General features: G+C 49.2%; 1 protein-coding gene across 1 annotated transcript; it reads right to left on the bottom strand.

Moving 5' to 3' along the window:
- Positions 1-375: 375 nt before the first annotated feature.
- On the bottom strand, positions 376-15,506 carry LOC6572408 (ubiquitin carboxyl-terminal hydrolase puf). The gene is made up of 20 exons (XM_001998481.4): positions 15,421-15,506; positions 14,213-15,283; positions 12,766-13,471; positions 11,803-12,700; positions 10,836-11,722; positions 7,477-10,779; positions 7,228-7,414; positions 6,582-7,156; positions 6,394-6,517; positions 6,150-6,337; positions 5,810-6,080; positions 5,565-5,747; positions 4,961-5,360; positions 4,779-4,884; positions 4,541-4,712; positions 4,291-4,481; positions 3,880-4,232; positions 2,870-3,818; positions 2,454-2,791; positions 376-2,392 (listed from the first exon to the last, which is right to left on the bottom strand). Exons 1-20 carry the CDS (start codon positions 15,461-15,463, stop codon positions 1,566-1,568), a joined length of 11,772 nt encoding a protein of 3,923 aa, XP_001998517.3. The 5' UTR covers positions 15,464-15,506; the 3' UTR covers positions 376-1,565.
- Positions 15,507-15,761: the final 255 nt, after the last annotated feature.

The raw sequence follows: 15,761 nt of genomic DNA, 5'->3' as shown, positions 1-15,761 counted from the left end.
GGGTTCAGGGGATCTCGTAGTCGAGCAGTCTCGACTAGAGCTTTCTTACTTGTTAAAAATCCCTTTTTGGCTCTGAAATAAAACTATATGAAATTGCTTAACTATGTCGAAAATATAGGACGTCGCTTCAAAATCCTATGTAATTGCGAGAGGATATAAAACATCATAAATATATATATAAAACATAGTCATATTTCGGAAAATATACTTAAATTAAGAATAAAAGATATTGATTTTAAACCGCTCTATCTATAAATGAAGAGGAGTATACCGAAAAAATATATATTATTAAAACACACACACAAAAAAAAAATTTAATAATCGATTGAAGTCAGTTTTTTCAGTAATAAGTTCAAATTGTTCATTACACAATAGTTAGACTTATATGCTGCATGATTTTATTATAATATTTGCTTATGAATCTGTATTTGTTGATCAACATTACATATTTTAGATTTCGATCGTTTGCTGTGGCTTAAGACTAACATTATATGCGCCCCTTTGAAGGGATGGTTTGTTTTTATTAAGCTTTGTCCTTTATGTTTCACATGGACTACTAACTAGACTTATGTGCGTACTTACAAATTTATTCTCGCAAGAAATACAGAACGTAAGATTTAAATATATTTTATCGTTCAGCAATTTACAATGAAAATTGTCGCACATCCATTTGTTAAAAAGAAAAAAATACAGTTGATTAATTTTATAATATCTGTTCATTTGTGTCTAACGTACAGTTATAGTACACAAGGATAGGGAGGAAGGGGCAGCGACTGTGAATATGATAGGAAACTAAACCAAAACGTAATTAGCAGCGTAAAACGTACCTAAAGGTTCTACTAAAACATATATAGATATTAGCGTCTCGTAAGCCGGTTTTCAACTCAATTCATCATACCATATAATCATTTGATTTCATGTCGTTATCAATTTATTTGTTTTTCAGTTTCTATGTTGGCCACAATGCTGTTGCTTTTGGCCTTTGTAGTGCATATGTGTATTTGCTCTTAACTATCGTTTTCAAATGGGAGTAATGTGGTTCTTAGTATTCTGGACAGTTTACGGTCGTGGAAGTCTTAAAATAGTAACGTCATTATCATTATAGCTAACTGTTTGTATTTATGTATGTTTGCATGTATTTAGGGATGTATATATTTATATATGTATGTGTGTTAATGCATGCATGTATGTGTGTGAGTGGGCGTGGGGTGGATGTGGGTATGAAGTGCAGGGTGCGGAGTTCGGAGTGCGGATTGCGGATGTTTGTCTCCGCGTGAGTTACATTTCTATTTGAATTTTTTATTACCGATTTAATATGTTGCTAGATTAACGTTAATTTAGTATTATTTATTCATTTGCTCAAAAGTCTTTTGCCCGAGCACAGGCCCGCCGACAGCAAGCAGCACCAACCTTGGGTTGTTCAAATGTTTCCCTCACAGCCTTTGACCTTTGGCCAAAAACTTGTAGTTCTCTAGAGCTTAGCCATCACCTGTTCCGCGGCTTGCGTACCATCAGTCCAGCGGCTTGCCGAAAAACAAAATGCTGAGCAAATCATTGAACGACAACTAAATTTGACTGGGACTCGCTGCCTGTGATGTGGATGCAACAACTGTCGCTGGGGCGGCGACAGCTGTGGGAACAACAGCGTTCACTGCGTTCACAACTGATTTCATTGCAGGCGACGTTTCGTCGGGTTTGTCCATCTCCTGAACCGTGTCATTTGACTTCGATTTGACTGGACTTTCTGTGTCCATTTCAATGCTGTATTTGCCTTGCGTCACATTGTCCTCGATTTCTGGGGGTGTTGTAGCACCTTTTGGCTTTAGCAAGATTCCCGCAGCAGCCGATGTTGATGGCTCTACTGTGAATTCCTCATGCTCCTTGCCTTGCGCACTATTCGACGCATTCGTTTCCCGTTTGATGATTGCGAAAATGCTGTGTATGTAAGACTCCATTGTGAGCAAGGTGCTCAGCCGCTTCTTGCGATCCTCGTTCAGACGATCCTGTGCAGTTTTCTTGTTGGCTGATTTCTTATTACGTTTGGGTGTCGGTTCCAATTCATCTTCCAGCTCAGTTTCATCATCTGATGAGGGCACCGATGCCTTTTCTTGGTTTTCCGATGCTGGGCTCCTCATACGCTCATCTCCCGCGTCAGCGACTGTCGGTGGCTCTGCTACAGTCTCTGCAACGTTAATAACAGTATCGGTTGAGCTAACCGTTTCACTGGGCGCATCCGCAGACACATCAGCCGCACTAGCATTGTCCACTGGAGCGGCTTTCTCTGTGCTTTCCGTCGGATTGTCTGCTTTATCTGCCTCTGATGGCCCAGTGGAATGTGGTTCTTCTTTTTCTTTGGAAGATTCCCGTTTCTGTTTCTTGTTGGGAAATTGATCTGCAAATATAAATGTTTATTAACTTGTATTTGATTTGATTTAGTCCAGCTCTCCTCTTACCTCTCTCCGCTTCCTTCTTATAGCGCTCACTCTTATTAAGCAGTGCTCTCAGTGAGCCACGCAGCTCCTTGCGCACGGATGTCGGCACACCAGTGGCTTGGGCAATAACGCGAATCGCAAACAGATCACCGCACAGCTCGTCGATGTCGTCTTTGGAGTGCATGCCATAGTTAATCGTGTAGATCATGCGTGCAACAGGAAGCTGCGCGGCTACTTTGTGGTAGTATAGCTCCAGGAACTCCCGCACAAATGCATCTTTCAGCATGCTTCGCTCGTCTCTTAGCACATTATGGAGATACTCTATCAGCAGCGGATTCCTCACAAGCAAATCAGAATATCTGTAGCAAACGTGAAAGTTATTTAGATTACATTTCATAGTTAACTTGAGCAATATCCATATTATTCGGTTTACTCACTTATTTGTCAAGGCGTTGTTGTGTATGCCCACCCAAAACTTGGGAAAGTAGTTGAAATGCAACGGTGTGGACTCAATGGCAACCAGGCAGTGAAGTTTGACCAGCGTGTCGTTGAGGGTGCCCGTATTGACGCACATACGCATCATGACATCGATGAAGTCGTGATATGGCCTGTAGAAGGCATCCACTTGAGCATCGTACTCGGTGTCGAGACCGCGTGGCGTCAACTCCGACAGAGCAATGCACATTTGCACCATTGGCCTCGGGGGACGAGGCGAGTTCTTAGCACCTAAAGGCCAGGGCGTCTGCTTGGCACCGCGACGTGGAAAATATGGTCCTAATGGGCCAATTGCATTGGGCGCATTGGCCACTGATAAATGGCAGTTGATCAAAATGGGCGCCAGAATAGTGGTGGCCTCCAGGCTGGTGTTGCGCACCAGCTCCTTGAGCACCTCGAGCGCCATGCGACTAATTTCCGGCGAATTAAATGTATTGAGAAGCGTGGCGAGCCGTTTGATGGCATCGGGCAGGGCCTTTGCGAGTGCCGAATGCTGATGCTGTTGACGCAGAAAGTGTTGCTGCTGCAGCTGCATTTGCTGCAATTGCAGATGCTGTTGCATTTGCTGCTGCAGTTGCTTCTCCTTCTGCTGCGGTGTCTGCGGCGCTTGGGTGCATTGTGATTGCTGCTGTTTCTGCAGCAATTGCTGCTGCTGCAGTTGCAGCTGCTGTTCCAGTTGCTGCTGCTGTTGCTTCTTTTGCGCTGGGTTATCTGTGCGCATGCGCAGCGTCGCCAGCAGGAGCACCATTTCTCCAAGTAGATCCAAGAGATCCCCTGCCACATGGCAGGCGGTGGCCTCGTGGTGCATGGAATGTAACGTGTGCAGCGCCTCAAAGCACATCTCGATGCCGCCATTGAAGATGACCAGCATGCGATCATCGTCATTGTCCACTGTAAACGTACAGTACAATAAATCACATTGTAAAACCTATGGGCATGCACTAAAACCTACCAAGTATTTTCAGCGCGCTAATCAGCGTTGACCAGGACACTCGTGCATCCAGGCTGGTGGTGTACGATACAATAACAGAGCGCCGGAAGGCAATGACATCAAGTTTTTCCTGCTCACTGGCATCCGGATGGCGAGTGGCAAACAGTGCCATCAACTTGAACAACTCATCGACAGCGGCTGCATACTGAGTGGGATGGGGCGTAATGTTCTTAAAAGCCCACTGTAGATTCTGATGCTGTGCCAGTTGCCGGGTGAGTGCGCGGCTCTGCTCGCAGCACAAGCGCAGCAGTCCGTAGTAAGCGGGCAGCATGGACCGATTATAAGTGACAATCTCCGAGTCATCGTGATCGGCCCTAAGTGGATACAATCAGATTAGTCAGAGCAATTCCATGAGGCTTATGATTAGCTTACAGTATATAATTAAATGCAATGTTTCGCGTTATCTCGGGACAGTTGGCCACCAGCGCTGCGTTTTCCGGGCAATCGACGAGCGAGTGATGCCAGAAGGTGAGCAGCGCGTGCTTGTTGTGATGCGCCGGCACGCTGGGCTCAGAGAGACGCGGATGAAACAGCTCCCACAGGGACCGCATAAACGAACCTATCTGTAAACGAAAACATACACATTGAAAGAGCCGCCCAACACGTGCCCTATCAGACTTGCCATTAGTTTTTCAGTCTTTGAAACCATACAGTAGCTGAGCAGGTTGAAATAGGCGGTCAGCTTGGTGGTACCGTGTGCACCAATGTCTGCATAAACACGCGCCGGACGCAGCAGACGCAGCAGCAATGTTATCACCTGATGCAGCACCGCTTGGGCATCGCTGTTGATGTCCCTGCAAGGCAATAAGACAACGTCATGACGCTGACAAAAAGACAATAGCTAACTGAACAGCAATTACCGGTAGCTGTGCGGGTTGAGAGCCAACAGCTTGTGCTGTGAGTGGGCGCGGAAGTTGGCGCGGAACGGCTGCGACGGCACCAGCGCCACTAGCAGACAGGCAGCGGCTATAATGTAAATAGAAACCAAGATATAGCGCCATATACCATACATATACAGATTTCAGCTCTCATTTCAGCCTACCATTTCTGACGCGCGTATTGTCGTGGGCGAGCAAGAACTGCTCCAGCCATTGCTCGGCGGACTGCAGGATCCAGGCGTGAGCGATTTTATTTTTGGTCGCCTGCAGCGAAAGCCAGTCGAGCACGGACTGCGGACAGTACTCGGCAGCATCCCACATGCGCGGCAGCACGAGCTGCGTAAAGCACGGCAGCCCAACAGGCCCGCCCTGCGTCTCGGTGAGCAGAGTGAGCAGCTTGAAGAACGGCGCACAGAGCTCGGTGTGCTTGGTAACGGATGCGAAGAGCATGTTGATGATTTGCGTAGCCAAACGATCGTCCCAGCGACAGAGCGCGTGGATTAAATGCTTTGTCTGATGCGGATTAATGCCGTCCTTTATTTGTTGATACAAAAATGGAAATCCCTACGAAATATATGTGGAATAAATATATGTATATACATATACAACACATAAGCAATGAACAAAGCAAAACAATTGGTTATAGGATTAGACATTGGATTGGTTTGTTGGTGGATCTATGGATTATTGATAGTTAGACGATGGTGGTGATGCTTGGATGATTGATTAATTGGAATATATAACGCTTTCGAGCTTTTTCAGTATCACCTTTCCACCGGCAATGGCGTTGAAGTCTTTCGGCGACAGACGCAGTCGAAAATCAGCGCCCCGCGAACGCTCCACAAGACTAGCACAGAGTGCAATCATTTTATCGAGCGACGCTGGACGCATTTTTTCTACTGAGAGTGCCTCATCCGAAGAGTTGTCCTCGTTATCTGAGCTGATGTCAATCTGCGGTAAAAATGTGAAAATCAAAGCAGAATTCATAGCGGTATTGATGATTGTCAACCTACACTATCTGATTGCTTGTGGCCCAGGTAGAAGTCGACCAGGCTCTTAAGTACTCCGATACGCAACAGAAACATCGCTTCCTCGTCTCCCATGCGCGAGAATTCGCACAGCAAGCTGAAGTACTCGGAAAGGTGGCGCAGATGAGAGCGCGCTCCATGCTCCAGCAGGGAGATGAGCGAGCTTATGAACCGCGTCACACATGATGCCTGTCCAATGAGCTCCCGGTCGTTCTCATCTGTATCCACGCCCAAGTAGAGATCAGCATGTGAAGCGCTGTGGGAGATTAACAAGATTTTCAATCGATTGATGTGGTAGTGCACGTGTATGCCTTAGTGGACCTACCGCAGTCGCTGTATGACATGAACGACCAAACGCTGAAACATTTGGCGAACCATTTGATTGGGGCATTGAATTAGAACCTGTACGGGCCAAAAGGGCTCGACTGACATGTGCGATAGGAACCATTCGCAAGCCTCTTCACTGGCATTAAATTGCTTTGTTAGCAACTCCACCCAAGGAACCATTGTAGGCTGCAAAGGACAAATGATAAACATGCATCATTAATTAGAATTCAGTTAGCTCTTACCTTCTCCTTGGCATGTATGAATGTTTCTATGAAAAATGACACGGACAACTTGGCGGCCATGCAGGTGACGTCCGTCTCCGAGATTAACGTCTGTGGTATGTGGCCGCAAATTTGCCACATGAAGCTAAAGATGGGACAATATTGTGATATTGAAACTATATGCGTATATGTATAAATATTAATCTCACTTAAAGTATGTGTGCTCGAAGATATTTCGATCTTGCAAGAACTGTCTGTTGTCTTGCCAAATCCAATCTTCCAGTTCCTTGCTTAACAAAGGACGAAACTGTTGCTGTTTAGTAGATGCTTTGGCATCCGCGACGACGACCGCCTTTGAGGTTGACGCCTGCGGCTCATTGTTATTATTCGACTTAATATTATCACAATTGGCTGTTACTTTCTCCATTTCCTTGTCTTCGTTTATTTGAGTCGGGTCTGGCTTTTCAGTTTGCTCCTCCTCTTTTAACTTCTCAGTCTCTGTGCTTAACGGAGCCGATTTCTCGGCCTCTGCCTGAACTGGCTCCGTATCCTCGGCTCCAGCGGGCTCCTTTTTGATGTTATTGTCCGTTTCAACTTTGGGTTGCTCCTCCGCTTCCGGTTTATCCTCATTAAGAGGACTTGGCGTTGGCGTTGCCAACAACTCAGAGTGCCGACGCTGGAGATGCTCTGGCAATCGACGTTCATAGAACAGCATATAAGCTGAGTTGGTCTTCTCAAAGCTAAAGTCCAAATACTTTTCGGTTACCGAGTCGTAGGTCTTGCTCTATAAAATTAAGGAAGCATTATAATTTTAATTTGTGACATTTAATACTTAAGTAAACAGATTTTCCTTACAGTCATTTCGCCACCAAAACACTCGGCCGCTATTTGCGACGGATCGAATGGCTTGACTTCGGCGTCATTGAACAGGAACCAACGCTCGTGCGGATGATAGTTGCTTTTCGTGCGCTCCTTGATAAAGCTATAGTAATGCCCACCGTCCGCTGTGCCTGTGTGCACCGTAACGCCAACCAATTCGTACCTGTAATCAGGAATCGTTGATAATAATATTACACATACTAGACCGAAGCGTCAGGCACTTACTCATAGCACTCCTCGATGTCTGCGTCCAAAGTGGCTTCAGCCTTTTCATTCTCTGCCCCCTCATCGTTGTCGTTCTCCTGACGCTCGCGTATGCGCTTCTCACGGTCCTCCTTGTACTGCTGCGGCATCAGCGTCTTCTCCACATAGTGGCACATGTTGAGGCGCAAGGGAAACGAAAAGTGCGTGTTGACCTTCTCCTTCAGCATGGTCACCATATTGAAGGTGTACCGCATGGTATTGAAGCACAGGATCTGCGGCAGCTTCTTGAAGCAGGCGCGCTTCTCGGCGCGCACCTTCTTGCCACACTGTGAACAGGTGTACATATTGTCACCCTCGAGCGTATCCTTGACGGTCACCTCGTCCAACGACTCCTGCAAGTTTCGCATGTCCGCCACTTGGCAGCGCACCGTATAGAACTCCTCTGCGGTGCGCGAAACGTGACCGCAGTCCAGCGAGACCACATTGTTGCTCAGAGTGCCGCAGAACAGGCGCTTCACCAAGTGCTTCAGGTCTGGCGTCATCTCCTCGAGCTTAGAGACCAGATCAATGAAGAACTCCGCCATATCCTTCTGCTCGCCCGTGTTCAGGGGCTGATGATCCATCTGATACACTCGGCAGAAGCTGCGCGGATTATACGCCTTGCGCTCCGACTCCAGCAGATACGCGAACATGCGCTGCAGCTCCATCAAGGTGGGGCCATGCTTTTGGGCGCCAGCCGGTGGCAGACGTAAAATGGCCGCACGCGCCTGTGGCATCATGTACAGATGCTGGATGCAGGAGGCCATGTAGCAGGTGGCTCCCAAATTCGTGAGGCCCACATAGCCACACTCGGCACGGCCCTCGTCACGGGGCCAATAGTCCCAGGGATACGGTTGCTTCGGACCCGACCTGTGCTGCGCCAGCAGTCGGCCATGCAGGTAGCTGTAGTTGGTGGCACAGCCGCGGCACAGCTCCACGAGCAGATCGTACGCAGCGGCACGCGAGGTGGCCGATTTGCACTTCGGCTTCTGGCGATTGGCGGGCGATGGCATTTCGAACAGGAATTCGATCAGCTGCTCAATGAAGCTCAAGGCCTTGGGCCTGTACTTGTAGCTGGTGTCGTACTTGATCAGATTGGACATCAGATTGAGCAGGCCCACCAAGCCGTCATCCTGGTAGCCATGGCGCAGTTCGTAGTAGTCGCGGTTCAGGATACTCTCCGAGATGCTCTCGCAAAGCTGCTCAATATCAATGCGCTCCTCGGCCACCATCTCGGGGGTCAGCGTGTCCACCAGTCGGGCGAGTAGCCAAAAGTAATCCCGACAAGCTGGGCCATACGGCTCCTTGCCCTCTTCCGAGAGCAAGAACTGCGTATGCTGCACAGACGAGCTCATCTGCTCGGCACGCGGGAGCAGTGCGATAAGTTTGTGGAGCAGAGGAGCTAGCAGCAGCCGGTAGCTCTGGGCGTTGCCCAAACAGATTCGATAGAGACCGGCGCAGATCTCGCGCCGCACCGCTGGCTCCGGATCCTCCAGTATGAACTTCTGCAGCCAGTTGCACTGATCCGGCTGAGACCAGAGCAGACGCCGTGCCTCGGCTGAGGCGTGCACAAAACTCACGAGGATGTTCATGGTGAACTGCACCAGCTGTGCTCGACCCCAGAAGCCAGTACGCAGCTGATGGAACTGGTAGGGGAACAGCAGCGAAGTGGCTCCGGCAGACTGCTGCTGGTGGACTTCGTCGTTGAGTATGCTCGAGAGGCGCTGCAGGCACTGTGGCACCTCCATCAGCTGCAGCATGAAGGCATGTGGTCGCGACATCAGCACATGCACATCCTGCGTCTGCAGCTCCTCGAAGCCCAGCAGCCACAGGATGCGCAGCAGGCTGGCCAAGCAGTCGTGACGCCACTCGTTCAACGCCAGCTCCTTGGCATGCGCGCTCTGCTGCAGCTGGCCCCCGATGAAGATCTCGTACAGATGCTGCAATCCTCCGCACTTGATGAATGCCTCGCTCCACTTGCTGCTCTCAGCGGGCGCCGCACTGCGCACTGGAGCTGCTGCTGCCACCGGCAATGTGGATGTTGGCGAGGGCGGCGGCGGCGTGGCACAGCCCAATGGGCGCTCCACTTCCAGATTGTCGATCTTCTTCTGTCGCTTGCAGTGCTGCTTCGGTTGGTTTTCCTTGTCGCCACCGCTTGCCAGCTCGCTAATGTCTACATCGCTGCCCGATCGTGGATTCGAAATCAGCGACGTCTCCATTTCCCCCGCAGCCAGTTCCTTGCTGCAGTCGCTGCTGCTGCTGCTGCGTTTGGGCTCTCCGGCCTGCTCAATGCTGTTGTGGCGACGGTTCGTGCCCTTTTTGGCACGAGGCTGCTCAGTTATGACCAGGTTGCCGTTGGATCCCGTGCCCGCAGGAGCACTGGGAGCATTAGAGGCAGTGGCCTGGCGTGATCCACTGCTTAGTGCTAGGCTCTCGACGATGTGCAAGGAATACATGAACTTTTGCAGGTTGCTCGGGTCAAGCAGCTCGTTAAACTTTTGCTTAATCTCCTTGCGCTTATTGGCTAGTTGCTCCTGATCCTCCAGTTGCTGCAGTTCATTGAGATCGTTGACCAGGTTCTTGAATGCATCCAGTATATGTGGATTTGTGGGCAGCATTGCCAAGATGTCCCACACGCGACGCGACAGCAGCTGCGCCTTTGTGTGATGCTGCAGATGCGCCGTTGAGGATTGCGGCTTCATGTCACCCAGCGTTTGCATTAGACAAAAGAGCTTCTCGAAGTACTTGGGCTGCAGGAGCAACACTGTGGGCAAACACTCCTTGGGCGGTGGCGGCAGCATCGACGGGTGCTCCACATTCGTCTCCTTGCGACGAGCACCGCGTCCACCCAGCGACACATAAACGATCTGATTGTCCTTAAAACCAGCGTCGCCTAGTGAGCGCTCATCGTAGTCCGATGTCAGCTCCTGGCCCTGTGTGATTATACGGAGTGGCCCGTCGCTGAGGAGCAAGCCCAACACGGGCGCCGCCATGCCCGATTGCAGGCTCTCCCACCACTTTGAAACCTCTGCCTTGAGATCAGCGATAAGATCACATGCGTGCATATGCAGCAGACTCTTCTCCGAGAGACCTGCCTGCTGGAGAACAATCCGCAGAGGTGGACCAGAGCCCTCGTTCTTCAGATTGCTGTGCGAACCGATTCCCTTGCCCTCGATGGCCCACCGGCGCAAATGGAAGGCATAGCGACGCCTAAACGTGTCCAGATGGGTGTTGAGAAGCAGCAGTCCCCGCTGCACGCGCATCAGCGCGTTCTCATCCTCGATGCTGTAAGATAAACGCAATGTAATAAATACCTATAAAAAGGAATTCGGTCAACTTACCATTCCAGAGCTGTAGCTGCCTGAACCAGATTGTCCATGCACTGAGATACGAATTCTTTCTCCAGACGCAGCTGCTGGCCCATGTAGTACATGTTGATGTACTGGATCGCAGCCAGCGAGACCTCGTTGCTTTGGGCGCGCAGCGCAATCTTCCAGAGATGGTACATGCCCACGGCATTGGAATTGGCACTGATGGCATCGCTGTGCTTCTCGTACTCGGCCATTGCGATACGCGCAAAGCTGCACAGCTGCTGGAAGAGACCCAGTGCTACCATGGAGAACTCTTCTGGTCGCAGTTCGGGCAATTTCTTTAAGTATAAATGATGCAGTGCATCGATGCCGAGGGCATGCTGATCGCCGCCCTTTGTCTGAGCCTGAAGCCACGAGAAATAGCAGTCCGAGCACTCGGGATCATGCGCCAGCCAGTCCCACAGCGCATCCAGTTGCTCCAGCGTCAGGCGAAAGCTCTTTGGCGAACCCACCGACGAGAAGATCGACGAGAGAAACTGCAATCTCACAGAGACCTGCGTTTTGTGCGAGTACAGCTGAAGGCCCAGCTGCTGCTGTTGCTGCTCTCCATTCTGGTTGATCAACAGCTCGGCGTGCCTTCGGGCGTAGTGCCGAATGTTGTTGAAGAAGCACGCCATCATGCGATGATTGCGCTCCGCCCACAAGGTCATGGTGTGCGTGTCCGATGGTCGAAACTGCTGGAATGATGCAAAGAGCTTGGGCAGCAAGCGCAAGCTCACGATGACACTGCGATTGTTGGCCACATTCTGCAGGCAGCCCTCAATAAATTTTGTGCGCAGCTGGCGGTCCATGCTAAAGCACAGCAGAGTTGCCAGCGCCTTCTCAGCCTCTAATGCTAAAGATTCACCAAGTTGTCCCTGAAGAAGAATAGAAAATAGAAGAGATCAGTGAAGGTAATAATAATCATCATCTACAGATTATTATTTAACACCCTTACAATTTTGTCGTCCTGTAGCAGGTCCCAGAGCAGCGTGTTGCCCGGCTGGCAGACGTCGTTCAGCTTGAAGGATGGCTGATTGTTGGTCGAGACGACATTGCTAGGCTTCGGCGAGTGCAGCTGCTTGTTGGCAACCTCAATTAGATCCACATCCGAGTCGGACTTGGTCTTGGCAGCGGCTGCAGCAGCAACGGCGGCAGCGGCGTTTGCCTGTTGGCGCATCGCCACCAAGGACTGTTGTGCATTGCCAGTGGCAACAGCAGCAGCCGCAACAGCAGCTGCAGCGGCGGCTACATTCGTTTCGCCGGACTTTTGCATGGCCATGGCCGACTGAGCGGCCATCAGAGCAGCTGCGGCCGCGGCAAAGGCCGGAGCCACATCTCTGCAATTCGGAGCAGCTACGCGTGCGCCATGCGAATTGACGAGCTGTGCCAGTTCCTCCTCGCAGGGCGATACGTCCTCATCGTCAAAGTCGGCCAGATTCTTCTCTGATTTGTTGCTCATCGGCGACGAGTAGCTGCCATCGTTCTCTGCTCCGCTCAGTAGCTCGCTGATGTTCGTCTCGGCAATGGCTCGTATATAGGGACCTTCGCCGTGCAAATGCTTCAGCACAGCAGCGGGCACCAGTTGATGCCCGGCACTGTCGCTGCACTCATCGCTGTCCGCGAGCAGCTCGCCGTCGCCGTCGGCATCCCCATCATCGCTGCTGGGCACATCCTCGACTCCGTCCCAAATTTCCACCAGCTCATGCGGCAGTATCTGCGGCTTGTTGGTAGCCTTCGGACGGCGGCGCTTGTTGCTAGTCTTCTTGCGGTGCAGCTGCAGCTCCAAGGCAGCGCGCGACTGCAGTTCCTCCTCGCTGCTGGTGTTGTCGATGATGTTGACAATGCGATGGTTTCTGCACCAAAAACAAATCACCATATTTAAGTTATTGGAATACACATTGATTGTGAATTGACTTACTTGATGTCTATCTTGGCGATGTCATCGCCGCTCAGCTGCTTGGCCTTCTCAGTGGTGGGATCACAGATGTGGCGCCTGTGCCTGGCCTGCTTGCAAGGGGTTACCCCATCGACGGGACTTTTGTGACCACCACCACCGCCGCCACTGGCGATGCTGCTGTCGTCGGCGCCCACATGCTCGTCCTCCGTGTTGCTGCCCTCAATGCTGCCGCTGTCCGAGCTGGAGGCTGTCACATTGGAGCCCAGCAAGTGGTCTTGTATTAAGTTCATTTGACTGCGCGTACAGTCCCGCGTCCAAATCAGCTTTGTCAGAGCGGACGCAATGTAAATGCTCTGCTCGGTGTGCTCCTTGGGGTCCATGCGGCAGAGCAGCGAATAGAGATGCATGGCCGGGCGTGGAGCTAGATTCTTAACCAGCGCCGGCAAAATATCGAAAATGGTTTTAGAGCAATGCTTCAGCTGTGTCGCTTGCCAGATGAGTTTGATATCCTCCTCAGAGATCTGGTTCTCCACAGCGAGGAAGTTCAGAAGTACATGGGCTTGCTTTACAATCTCAACGTGTAAGTTCGGGCCAAACAAATGCTGCACAATTTGATTCTCAGTAAGCCAATTGGCAATGCGTTGCCCAAAGAGCTCCACCTCGTTGACAGTCTCAGTGGTGCAAATCTCGTTGAACAGATTGATGTGAGCGTTAATCTGAGCCATACCTAAAAGGAACCAAATAACAATTAGTGACTAGCATTTACTAGACTTAGTTAAATTAACTACGATACGAGTAATATCTGATTAAATATATTTGCAATATTTGTGGTTATATGTTATATGTAAATCAATAAAATAAAGTAAACATAAAAATGAACAAATAAAAATAAATAAATAAAAACAATGAGGAAAGTTAGTTTTAAGAATAAATAAATATAATTTAAAGAAATTATAAAAGAATCATAAATTATATAATGAATAAATCAACATAAATATTTACAAAAAAAAAATAACATTGGCAACGCAGATTTGAACTATTGAAGTAAATCTTTAGATAAAATAAAATATATTAAAAATTTAAATAAGAAAAAATTTAAAAAAATTTAAATTGAATTAAAATTCAATTTTGAATATATCTAACTTTCTCAAGACATCAAATTTGTTTTATATACAGTTAATGAAGGATATGCGCCAAGGCTAATTTTATGTTTTCTTAAATCGTCCTAGCATAGTGCACTTGTATTTTGCAGACTCATCTTTGATTAACTAAATATACAAATTGAAGAAATTGTCGTACATTGAATTTTCTATTTACCTCTTATTTACAATGTAATAAATTTGAAATAAAAAGACTAATAGAATATGTATATATCATCATCTTAACTAACAATAACGATGCTTAGCTTACTTCCATACTAACAATATGGCAATAACTGTCTAAATGCAACTTTGCTCGCATCACTTACCCGCCAGACGCATCGTCAATGTGGTCGATGTGAAGTACTTGAAGGCCAGCGCAAGTCCTTCAGTATCGAAGTTGACAGCTACGTCAAGAGGATCCCGCATAGATGACCAGACGAAGTCAGCCATTGCTCGAGTTGCGGCCGAGCGAAGATTCTGATCGGAGAGCTTGCACATGTATTGTAGAATGCGACTGCGCAGCGGCACGAACAGCTGCGTGTTGCAGTGATAGTTGAGCCACAGCTTCACATTGGACACTGTAGCAGTCATGGAGTGAGCCGTCGATACCGGCAAATCAGGGTGCTCGAAGCACAGCGACATCGCACCAAAGCCGCCTGAATTGCAGAAAAGGCTCACGTTGCGCAGCAAGTATATGGGAAGATCATTGTCGTGCAGATCACAGATTAGAGCCAGGTGGTGTGCTTCCTCGGCTTGTAGATCGTCCAGGCGCGAGTGCATGCCATGCTTGTGGGCAATGTACAGCGGAAAGTTGAGCAGAAAAACCTTGGATACAAGCACCAGCAGTTTCTCCACCTCGGGCAGTATCCACGGCTCTTCTGTGTATTGTGGGTGAGCCTTGCTGCTGGTTGGTGGGGCTGGCGGTGGTGGCGACGGCGGCTTTTTGGGCGGACCTGGGCCGTCGCCAGATGCACGTTTCTCCTCATTGCCGCCAGCCTCTGCAAGGGTTGACCTATTTTCGTCACCAGCTGATGGTGGTGAGCATGACGATGAAGACGTCAGTTCCTTTTGCTTGTTCTCGCTTTCTATATCATTTTCGTTGTGTTGTGGATGTTTATCGGATGTGGGCTTTCGCTGTGCTTGGGCAACAACTTGGGCAGCGCTGGCGGTCAGCCGCTTGTAGCTATCGATCAGATGATCAATATGCTTCAAGTGCTGCACGGTCAGACAGATGAGCGACTGAACAACTAGGTTAAATCGATCATAATTTTTGTTATCCCGGTACAGGCACATGCATTGCCGCTGCGGCCACGATTGAATGTAATTAAATGTTGTCTCGATTTCGCTCTTTAGCAGCAGCTGAAACTTAAGCTCCGAACTGGCCACGCGAACCTCATCTGAAAAAGTAGAAAAAAAAAAAGAAAAAAATGGTATGTACATACAGGGGGAGGGGCAAAAGCAGGCGCAACTTTATACAGTTGTCACGGCCTAAATGCCGACACATTTTGAGCACAAATATTTTGTTGCTACTTACAGAGTTCCAATAGATTTTGGAAATCGGCGCAAACTTCGCACATTGCTCTATTTTGTGCGGCTCCACCGAAAGCTGTAGCTACTACTGCTTCTACTTGTGAAGATCCGTTTGCTTTGCCGTTGCCGTCGCCTTCTCCGTTGCTGTTGCCGTTGCCGTCGCCTCCTCCGCCTCCACCAGCGTTCGCCGTTGTCGCAAAGTGCAATTTGTTGGTGGGCTTTTAGTCGATCTCTTCAGTCCTTCGTAGCGTCCATGCAATTCCATTTATATTGCGCACTCAATGCCACTCACTCTCATGCACACAACACGCACTTGTCTAACATTGCATCCAAAAAGTACTCTTA

The sequence above is a fragment of the Drosophila mojavensis genome, unplaced genomic scaffold (genome assembly GCF_018153725.1).
Source record: "Drosophila mojavensis isolate 15081-1352.22 unplaced genomic scaffold, ASM1815372v1 contig_19, whole genome shotgun sequence".
Lineage (NCBI taxonomy): Eukaryota > Metazoa > Arthropoda > Insecta > Diptera > Drosophilidae > Drosophila > Drosophila mojavensis.
The sequence above is the reverse complement of the archived record's forward strand: the minus strand, read 5'-3'. Positions and strand labels throughout refer to the sequence as shown.